This window comes from Staurois parvus, unplaced genomic scaffold (assembly GCF_062004578.1).
Source record: "Staurois parvus isolate SC_StPar_1 unplaced genomic scaffold, SC_StPar_1.0 ptg002898l, whole genome shotgun sequence".
Classification (NCBI taxonomy): domain Eukaryota; kingdom Metazoa; phylum Chordata; class Amphibia; order Anura; family Ranidae; genus Staurois; species Staurois parvus.
In genome coordinates this window covers 96,081-107,629 of record NW_028320694.1, presented here as the reverse complement: position 1 = coordinate 107,629, position 11,549 = coordinate 96,081, and the positions used below count along the sequence as shown (strand labels likewise).

Below are 11,549 nucleotides of genomic sequence, written 5' to 3'. Positions count from 1 at the left end.
CCACGCACCACGATATCAGCATTGTACCACGCACCACGATATCAGCATTGTACCACGCACCATGATATCAGCACTGTACCACGCACCATGATATCAGCACTGTACAACGCACCATGATATCAGCATTGTACCACGCACCATGATATCAGCACTGTACCACGCACCATGATATCAGCATTGTACCACGCACCATGATATCAGCATTGTACCACGCACCATGATATCAGCATTGTACCACGCACCATGATATCAGCATTGTACCACGCACCATGATATCAGCATTGTACCACGCACCATGATATCAGCACTGTACCACGCATCATGATATCAGCACTCTGCCACGCTCTGTGGTATCAGCACCTGTTATGCGACACTGCATTGGAAATGTAGATTTGTGGTCCATTTTTTCAGTTCATCTCGGTGTCTCTGCAGTCCATTCGAAATAAGTGTGCCACCTTATCACAACGCACATATTATTGCCACGCGTGTCCTCATTTATAGTCTGCGACTCCAAACTAGACAGTACAGAAAGACTCGGGGCCCCTGGATCTGAGGGGCCCGCAGGCAGTGGCACCCTGCGATGTAGCAGAATCCGAGGCGACGGGAAGGGGCAGAGACTGAGGCGCTGCACTGCGGGGGATCCATACGGCACGTTCGCTCTATACTGGATGAAGCAGATCGATGGTCCGTTAACCTTTTACTAATGATCATTTCACAGGACCAGGTGCTTTCACTGTGCGCATGACTTCAGTGGCTCAGCCCACTCATAAATCACCTCATTGCGGGGCTGGATTGTGGAGAATGTTGTAGTCCGCCATGTCCGCCACAAATGGGGGCCTACGAGTATATTATCGAGATCTATCACCGGGAACGGGGGAGGGGAGGGACTGTCAGGGAGCGGGGGAGGGGAGGGACTGTCAGGGAACGGGGGAGGGGAGGGACTGTCAGGGAACGGGGGAGGGGAGGGACTGTCAGGGAGCGGGGGAGGGGAGGGACTGTCAGGGAGCGGGGGAGGGGAGGGACTGTCAGGGAACGGGGGAGGGGAGGGACTGTCAGGGAACGGGGGAGGGACTGTCAGGGAACGGGGGAGGGGAGGGACTGTCAGGGAACGGGGGAGGGGAGGGACTGTCAGGGAACGGGGGAGGGACTGTCAGCACCAAATGCCGGATTCTTCTAGGTGAGAAAATAAAAAGGAAGAAAAGTCATTTCTGAGAATTTGTGTCGTTTTCTCCTTCAATTGAATAAAGAAACCGCCGGAGATGAGATTCTGGTGAGACCTTTGAGAGCCGGAGAGAGTCAGCTATACGAGGAACCAACACAGGACAATTATATCTACACTATATGGCCAAAAGTATTACCCCCCCCCCAAATCATGTGATTCTGGTGTTCCAATCCCCTCCCAATCATGTGATTCAGGTGTTCCAATCCCCTCCATATCATGTGATTCAGGTGCTCCAATCCCCTCCCAATCATGTGATTCAGGTGTTCCAATCCCCTCCATATCATGTGATTCTGGTGTTCCAATCCCCTCCCAATCATGTGATTCAGGTGTTCCAATCCCCTCCCAATCATGTGATTCAGGTGTTCCAATCCCCTCCATATCATGTGATTCAGGTGCTCCAATCCCCTCCCAATCATGTGATTCAGGTGTTCCAATCCCCTCCCAATCATGTGATTCAGATGTTCCAATCCCTTCCATATCATGTGTTTCAGGTGTTCCAATCCCCTCCATATCATGTGATTCAGGTATTCCAATCCCCTCCCAATCATGTGATTCAGGTGTTCCAATCCCCTCCATGTCATGTGATTCAGGTGTTCCAATCCCCTCCATATCATGTGATTCAGGTGCTCCAATCCCCTCCCAATCATGTGATTCAGTTGCTCCAATCCCCTCCATATCATGTGATTCAGGTGTTCCAATCCCCTCCCAATCATGTGATTCAGGTGCTCCAATCCCCTCCCAATCATGTGATTCAGATGTTCCAATCCCTTCCATATCATGTGATTCAGGTGTTCCAATCCCCTCCATATCATGTGATTCAGGTGTTCCAATCCCCTCCCAATCATGTGATTCAGGTGTTCCAATCCCCTCCATGTCATGTGATTCAGGTGTTCCAATCCCCTCCATATCATGTGATTCAGGTGCTCCAATCCCCTCCCAATCATGTGATTCAGTTGCTCCAATCCCCTCCATATCATGTGATTCAGGTGTTCCAATCCCCTCCCAATCATGTGATTCAGGTGTTCCAATCCCCTCCATGTCATGTGATTCAGGTGTTCCAATCCCCTCCCAATCATTTGATTCAGGTGTTCCAATCCCCTCCATATCATGTGATTCAGGTGTTCCAATCCCCTCCATATCATGTGATTCAGGTGTTCCAATCCCCTCCATGTCATGTGATTCAGGTGTTCCAATCCCCTCCATGTCATGTGATTCAGGTGTTCCAATCCCCTCCCAATCATGTGATTCAGGTGTCCCCGCCCCCTCCGTATCATGTGATTCAGGTGCTCCAATCCCCTCCATATCATGTGATTCAGGTGTCCCAATCCCCTCCCAATCATGTGATTCAGGTGTCCCAATCCCCTCCATATCATGTGATTCAGGTGTTCCAATCCCCTCCATGAACACAGGTGTATACAATGAAGCCCCCAGGGCGTGGTCAGCGCATGGTGAAGCGCACAGCGCCCAGAAGTCGCCAACTGTCTGCAGAGTCAATAGCTAAAGACCTCCAAACTTGGTGTGGCCTTCAGATGAGCCCAACAACAGTGCGTAGAGAGCTCCATGGAATGGGTTTCCATGGCCGAGCAGCTGCATCCAAGCCTTCCATCACCAAGTGCAATGCAAAGCGTCAGATGGCGTGGTGTAAAGCACGCCGCCACTGGACTCTATAGCAGGGGAGACGTGTTCTCTGGAGTGACCAATCACACTTCTCTGTCTGGCAATCCGATGGACGTGTCTGGGTTTGGCGGTGGCCAGGAGAACGGTACTTGCCTGACTGCATTGTGCCAAGTGTAAAGTTTGGTGGAGGGGGGATTATGGTGTGGGGGTGTTTTTCAGGGGATGGACTTGGCTCCCTAGTTCCAGTGAAGGGAACTCTTAAGGCGACATTTTGGACAATTTCATGCTCCCAACTTTGTGAGAGGAGTTTGGGGATGGCCACTTCCTGTTCCAACATGACTGCCCCCCAGTGCACAAAGCAAGGTCCATAAAGACATGGAGGAGCCAGTTTGGGGTGGAGGAACTTGACTGTCCTGCACAGAGTCCTGACCTCAACCCCATAGAACACCTTTGGGATGAATTAGAGCGGAGACTGCGAGCCAGGCCTCCTCCCCCGACATCAGTGCCTGACCTGACAAATGTGCTTCTGGAAGAATGGTCCAACCTTCCCATAGACACCCTCCTAAACCTTGTGGGGGGCCTTCCCAGAAGAGTTGAAGCTGTTATAGCTGCAAAGGGCGGGGCCAACTCAATATTGAACCCTACGGACTAAGACTGGGGGGCCATTAAAGGTCATGTGTGTAGAAAGGGCGGAGCCAACTCAATATTGAACCCTACGGACTAAGACTGGGGGGCCATTAAAGGTCATGTGTGTGGAAAGGGCGGAGCCAACTCAATATTGAACCCTACGGACTAAGACTGGGGGGTCATTAACCGCTTGCCGCCCTGCCACTGTGTATATACGTGTGCAGGGCGGCAGTGGAGCGCAAAACCACGTTTTAAAACGGGTTCCGCGCTCGTGACACTTTCGCCGGCAGGGGGCGCGCGCGCGCGCTCCCGCCGACCCGCGGGTGACACTATTTGATCCAGGAGGGATCAATCATTAGATTTCAGCCAGTGATTTCTGTGATCGGTCCCTGTCCTATCCTGTCCTGTGTTGACATACACACAGGACAGGATATGATGTCATTCTTCTCTGCCTGGACACATTCCGTTCCAGAGAAGAAGACATCCAAAAAGTGAGTACAAAGCACTACAGTTAGAACACTCTGGGACACATTTAACCCCCTGATCGCCCCCCCCCCCAGTTAACCCTTCACTGCACTGATTTTACTGATCAGTGTCGCTGGCGACTTCCGATAGAGTTAGCGCCCCTCCCAGATAGCGCCAGATTGCCCGCCAGTACACCAGTAATCCCGTTTAACCCCTTGATCGCCCCCCTCCCCCCCCCCCCCAGTTAACCCCTTCACTGCCCTTTCACCAGTGTCATTGATTACAGTGAACAGATTTTTACTGATCACTGTATCAGTGTCGCTGGCGACTTCCGATAGTGTTAGCGCCCCTCCCAGATAGCGCCAGTTTGCCCGCTAATGCACGGGATTTTTTTTTACCAAAAACATGGAGCAGAATACATTTTGGCTTAAATTTATGACTAACTTTGAGTTTATTATATATTTTTTATAGCTGAAAGTAGAAAATATTGTTTTTTTCAAAATTTTTGTGGTTTTTTTGTTTATAGCGCAAAAAATAAAAAGCGCACAGGTGAACAAATACCACCGAAAGAAAGCTCTATTTGTGTGAAAAAAAGGACGTAAATTTTGTTTGGGTGCAGCATTGCATGACCGCGCAATTATCATTTGAATTAGTGCAGCGCCAAACAGCAAAAAAAGGCGTGGTCATTAAGGGGGGTAAATCCTCTGGGGCTCAAGTGGTTAAAGGTCATGTGTGTGGAAAGGGCGGGGCCAACTCAATATTGAACCCTACGGACTAAGACTGGAGGGCCATTAAAGGTCATGTGTGTGGAAAGGGCGGAGCCAACTCAATATTGAACCCTACGGATTAAGACTGGGGGGCCATTAAAGGTCAGGTGTGTGGGAAGGGCGGGGCCAACTCAATATTGAACCCTACGGACTAAGACTGGGGGCCATTAAAGGTCATGTGCGTAGAAAGGGCGGGGCCAACTCAATATTTAACCCTACGGACTAAGACTGGGGGGCCATTAAAGGTCAGGTGTGTGGGAAGGGCGGGGCCAACTCAATATTGAACCCTACGGACTAAGACTGGGGGGCCATTAAAGGTCATGTGTGTGGGAAGGCCGGCGGACCAATACTTGGGGTAATATAGTGTATATATGGGGGGGGGCGGGGACAATACTTGGGGCAATATAGTGTATATATGGGGGGGGCGGGGACAATACTTGGGGCAATATAGTGTATATATGGGGGGGGGCGGGGACAATACTTGGGGCAATATAGTGTATATATGGGGGGGGCGGGGACAATACTTGGGGCAATATAGTGTATATATGGGGGGGGCGGGGACAATACTTGGGGCAATATAGTGTATATATGGGGGGGGGCGGGGACAATACTTGGGGCAATATAGTGTATATATGGGGGGGGGCGGGGACAATACTTGGGGCAATATAGTGTATATATGGGGGGGGCGGGGACAATACTTGGGGCAATATAGTGTATATATGGGGGGGGCGGGGACAATACTTGGGGCAATATAGTGTATATATGGGGGGGCGGGGACAATACTTGGGGCAATATAGTGTATATATGGGGGGGCGGGGACAATACTTGGGGCAATATAGTGTATATACGGGGGGGGGGGGGCGGGGACAATACTTGGGGCAATATAGTGTATATACGGGGGGGGGGCGGGGACAATACTTGGGGCAATATAGTGTATATATGGGGGGGGGCGGGGACAATACTTGGGGCAATATAGTGTATATATGGGGGGGGCGGGGACAATACTTGGGGCAATATAGTGTATATATGGGGGGGGCGGGGACAATACTTGGGGTAATGTCATGCGTCTATCTCTGATCACAGACAGGAGTTTCCCTGAGAACTGAGACTGGATGAATAAAAGGGGCGGAGTCCCGCGAACGCACAGCAGCGCCAAGTGCTGATCACAAGGCCATGTTGAACGCTGAATTATAAATCTTCCACCAAAAATGTGTTCTTCCCTCACAAAGGTGCCTCTCCTGCGTTATCCAGAAAATCCTGAGCCCCGGTCAGGGCAGACTGACAACTCATGGGGCCCCCGGGCAATACAGGATCATGGGGCCCCCAGCTCTGCTAACCCCCCCCCCCAGTAGTAACCACCAGCCAGGGGCGGACTGACAACTCATGGGGCCCCTGGGCAATAGAGGATCATGGGGCCCCCAGCTCTGCTAACCCCCCCCCAGTAGTAACCACCAGCCAGGGGCGGACTGACAACTCATGGGGCCCCCGGGCAATAGGGGATCATGGGGCCCCTGTGTCCTTGCCCAAACTGAAAAAAGCCTATGAAAAAGGTACCAGGGGTATCTCATGGGGCCCCCTACTGACCCCGGGCCCTCGGGCAGCACTCAAGTTTCCAAATGGTCAGTCCGCCTCTGGCCCCGGTTCACACTGCGGCGACATCTGTGACCACGGAAAGCCGCACGACAAGACGCATTGGCGTCAAAGGGCGCCATCTTCATTTATACATTTTATATATTTCAGGTCTTTATAGAGATCCACCAATTTACGCCGCGATTTATATATATATTGTTCCCGCGATACTTTTCCTGCGTCTTCGGTGCGACGCGACGGCAATGCAAAAATCACAAAAGTCGCATGGCGGTTGTATCTCCGTCTGACCGCTGGGGGCGGCTCCGGCTGCCACTTCAGAGGGTTTATATTTGTTTTTCAAAACATCAAAGTCGCATGAATGCTGCACTGAAGTTCCGTCACGTCGCGGTGCACACTGGAAGTCGCATGACTTTGGGGGTGGGGTGGGGGAGGGGAAGGGGGAGGGGTCACACAGGTGAACCGAGCCGAACACTGATATCATCCAATAATATTTCATTATCATAATGAAGGGCCGGTTCACACTCCATGCGGTTCAGTTGCTTTTTTTCTGAAAGTCGGTGAAATGGTTGCCAGTGTCATAGTTCCCATCAGGGCTTGCAGTTCCGGTGCGTTCCGGATGCACGGAACTATTGGAACGCGGTAAAACACATCCAACACACACCGGAACGCACTGAAAACGCATCAAAAACACACTGAATCGAACATGTTCCTATTTAAATGAAATAAAAAGAGAGGGAAAAAGAAGGAACTGGAGTGCATAAAAAAAACGGAACCGGAACGTATCACAAGGACATCAAAATCGCACCGAAACGTGTCAAATATACATCAAAAACGCACCGCAACGTGTCATAAATACATAAAAATCGCACTAAAATGTATCAAAAATACATCAAAACTACACCGGAATGCGTAAAAAAAACAATCAAAACCGCAACGTGTCAAAAATACATCAAAATTGTAGCGAAACGTGTCAAAAATACATCAAAATTGTAGCGAAACGTGTCAAAAATACATCAAAATTGCACTGAAATGCGTCATAAATACATCAAAATCGCACCAAAATGTGTCAAAAGTACATAAAAGTCGCACTAAAATGTATCAACAATACATTAAAATCGCACAGAAACATATAAAAAATATAGCAAAATCGCACCGAAATGTGTCAAAAATACATCAAAATCGCACTGAAATGTGTCAAAAATACATCAAAATCGCACCGAAATGTGTCAAAAATACATCAAAATCGCACTGAAATGTGTCAAAAATACATCAAAATCGCACCGAAATGTGTCAAAAATACATCAAAATCGCACTGAAATGTGTCAAAAATACATAAAAATCGCACCAAATGTGTAAAAAATACATTAAAAAAAGCACCGAAACGCGTAAAAAACACATTAAAATTACACCGAAACGCGTCAAAAGTACATAAAAAACAAACTGAAATGTGTAAAAAAAATACATCAAAACCGCACCGAAACATATCAAAAACGCACATGTGGAAAAGCATCCAAAACGTGTCTGTACTGTCCCCGGTCACACTGGATGCGATTGGCTGACACGTGACTCTCATGCCAAGTCGCAGCCTATTGTCTACAATTAGATCGGTCACATCGGTCACGTCTGGCAGATCGCACCTGAAATCAGCCTGTCACCGTCACTGTAAGTCGCACGATTTCAAAGTCGGGTGTGATGTGACCGGGGGGAGGGGGGGTTGTAAGGCAAGATTCACACCTATGCAGTTTGTGTTTTTGAACGTGTTTTTGACGCATTTTGCGTTTTCTTTTACTTGTTGCTGGCAGATAAAAATGCAAAAAGCATAAAAAAATGCATCAAAAACACACTGCGTGCTTTTCTGCAGCGTCTCCAAGTCTATGGAACCAAAAAAAAAAAAGTTCCCGACCCTTTCCAAAAAATGCAGCGGGGTGAAAACGCAGAGATGTGAACGTGTCCCGTAGGAAATCGTGTTACATGGACTGCTGTGCGTTTATGCAAAATGCAGCGGAAAACGCATGGGTGTGAACCTAGACTAAGGCTACGGTGCAGTACATCGCATGTGATTCACACAGGAACCGCACTGCATTCCCTGCACATCATATGACTTGTGTGCGGTGTGATCGGATCGGCCATTTTGTATCTAATCGCAGCACACCCGCACCAAGAAGGAGCAGGACCCTTTTTTGGTCTACACCAGAATCAGATCGCTTGGGTACTGACACCTATGGGATCTGATTCTGCACATCGCACCACATTTTGCGGACCAATTTCGGGGTGTTGTTAACATACACACCCGCAGCGGTTCGCATGAACGGGGCGCGATTCTGATTCGGTGCGGAATTCAAACAGAAAACGCTGCAAATTCTGCACCTCATCAGTGTGAACCCGGGCTCACGTCATGACGCAGACATCATTGTGAACACAGGCTCACGTCATGACGCAGACATCATTGTGAACACAGGCTCACGTCATGACGCAGACATCATTGTGAACACAGGCTCACGTCATGACGCAGACATCATTGTGATCCCGGGCTGACGTCATGACGCAGACATCATTGTGATCCCGGGCTGAATGACATTTCTTTATTAATAATAACATTTGATATGAATTTGGATACGAAGTATATACAATGTATCGCTGGTATATATAGGAAGAACAATTCTACAATATTTCAACACCAGCAACAACAGAGCGCAAGAATCCGCAGTCTGGCCTGCATGGAGGAGTTCCAGAGAACCTGGGCTCACGTCATGACGCAGACATCAGTGTGATCCCAGGCTCACGTCATGACGGAGACATCATTGTGAACCAGGGCTCACGTCATGACGTAGACATCAGTGTGAACCCGGGCTCAATTCAAGGCGCAGACATCAGTGTAAACACGGGCTCACGTCATGACGCAGACATCAGTGTAAACACGGGCTCACGTCATGACGCAGACATCAGTGTGATCCCAGGCTCACGTCATGACGCAGACATCAGTGTAATCCCGGGCTCATGTCATGACGCAGACATCAGTGTGAACCCGGGCTCAAGTCAAGACGCAGACATCAGTGTAAACACGGGCTCACGTCATGACGCAGACATCAGTGTAAACACGGGCTCACGTCATGACGCAGACATCAGTGTAAACACGGGCTCACGTCATGACGCAGACATCAGTGTAAACACGGGCTCACGTCATGACGCAGACATCAGTGTGATCCCAGGCTCACGTCATGACGCAGACATCAGTGTAAACACGGGCTCACGTCATGACGCAGACATCAGTGTAATCCCGGGCACACGTCATGATGCAGACATCAGTGTAAACACGGGCTCACGTCATGACGCAGGGCTGTATTAATAATAACATTTGATAAGAATATGGATACGAAGTATATACAATGTATCGCTGGTATATACAGGAAGAACGATTCTACAATATTTCAACGCCAGAAACGACAGACCGCAAGAAGCCACAGCAGCCAATCCGCAGTCCAGCCTGCACAGAGGAGCTCCAGAGAACCCAGGCTCACGTCATGACGCAGACATCAGTGTGATCCCAGGCTCACGTCATGACGCAGACATCAGTGTGATCCCGGGCTCACGTCATGACGCAGACATCAGTGTGATCCCGGGTTCACGTCATGATGCAGACATCAGTGTGATCCCAGGCTCACGTCATGACGCAGACATCAGTGTGATCCCAGGCTCACGTCATGACGCAGACATCAGTGTGATCCCGGGCTCACGTCATGACGCAGACATCAGTGTGATCCCGGGCTCACGTCATGACGCAGACATCAGTGTGATCCCGGGTTCACGTCATGACGCAGACATCAGTGTGATCCCGGGCTCACGTCATGACGCAGACATCAGTGTGATCCCGGGTTCACGTCATGACGCAGACATCAGTGTGATCCCGGGCTCACGTCATGACGCAGACATCAGTGTGATCCCGGGCTCACGTCATGACGCAGACATCAGTGTGAACCCGGGCTCACGTCATGACGCAGACATCAGTGTGAACCCGGGCACACGTCATGACGCAGACATCAGTGTGAACCCGGGCACACGTCATGACGCAGACATCAGTGTGAACCCGGGCACACGTCATGACGCAGACATCAGTGTGAACCCGGGCACACGTCATGACGCAGACATCAGTGTGATCCCGGGTTCACGTCATGACGCAGACATCAGTGTGATCCCGGGATCACGTCATGACGCAGACATCAGTGTGATCCCAGGCTTACATCATGACGCAGACATCAGTGTGATCCCGGGCTCACGTCATGACGCAGACATCAGTGTGATCCCAGGCTTACATCATTACGCAGACATCAGTGTGATCCCGGGCTCACGTCATGACGCAGACATCAGTGTGATCCCGGGATCACGTCATGACGTAGACATCAGTGTGATCCCGGGATCACGTCATGACGCAGACATCAGTGTGATCCCGGGCTCACGTCATGACGCAGACATCAGTGTGATCCCGGGCTCACGTCATGACGCAGACATCAGTGTGATCCCGGGCTCACGTCATGACGTAGACATCAGTGTGATCCCGGGATCACGTCATGACGCAGACATCAGTGTGATCCCGGGCTCACGTCATGACGCAGACATCAGTGTGATCCCGGGTTCACGTCATGATGCAGACATCAGTGTGATCCCAGGCTCACGTCATGACGCAGACATCAGTGTGATCCCAAGCTCACGTCATGACGCAGACATCAGTGTGATCCCGGGCTCACGTCATGACGCAGACATCAGTGTGATCCCGGGCTCACGTCATGACGCAGACATCAGTGTGATCCCGGGCTCACGTCATGACGCAGACATCAGTGTGATCCCGGGCTCACGTCATGACGCAGACATCAGTGTGATCCCGGGCTCACGTCATGACGCAGACATCAGTGTGATCCCGGGCTCACGTCATGACGTCATTTCTGTATTAATAATAACATTTGATATGAATTCGGACACAAAGTACATACAATGTATCGCTGGTATATACAGGAAGAACGATTCTACAATATTTCAACGCCAACGACTGAGCGCAAGAATCCGCATCAGCCAATCCGCCTGCGTGGAGGAGCTCCAGAGAGCGATCGGATTGGCTGCTGCGGGCGACTGCGCGCCGCGTCACACCTGGAAAAGAGAAGGGGGCGGATCACAGAGTTCATGCAGGAATCTGACTTACGTGTCGGTCTCGTCCCAGGAGATGCACGTGTGGTTGGTGGTCGCCTGCGGAGAGGGGAGAAAAATGCAGC

General features: G+C 50.3%; 1 protein-coding gene across 1 annotated transcript in view; it reads right to left on the bottom strand.

Annotated features, from left to right (window-relative positions):
- Positions 1–11,348: 11,348 nt before the first annotated feature.
- ADGRB1 (adhesion G protein-coupled receptor B1) overlaps positions 11,349–11,549 on the bottom strand; it is a gene marked incomplete at its 5' end in the record, with an annotated part of 91,931 nt that continues 91,730 nt past the window's right edge. The window contains 2 exons of the mRNA XM_089666904.1: positions 11,349–11,427; positions 11,480–11,523. Coding sequence (XP_089523030.1) covers positions 11,349–11,427; positions 11,480–11,523 — 123 coding nt within the window. The remainder of the gene's footprint in view (positions 11,428–11,479; positions 11,524–11,549) is intronic.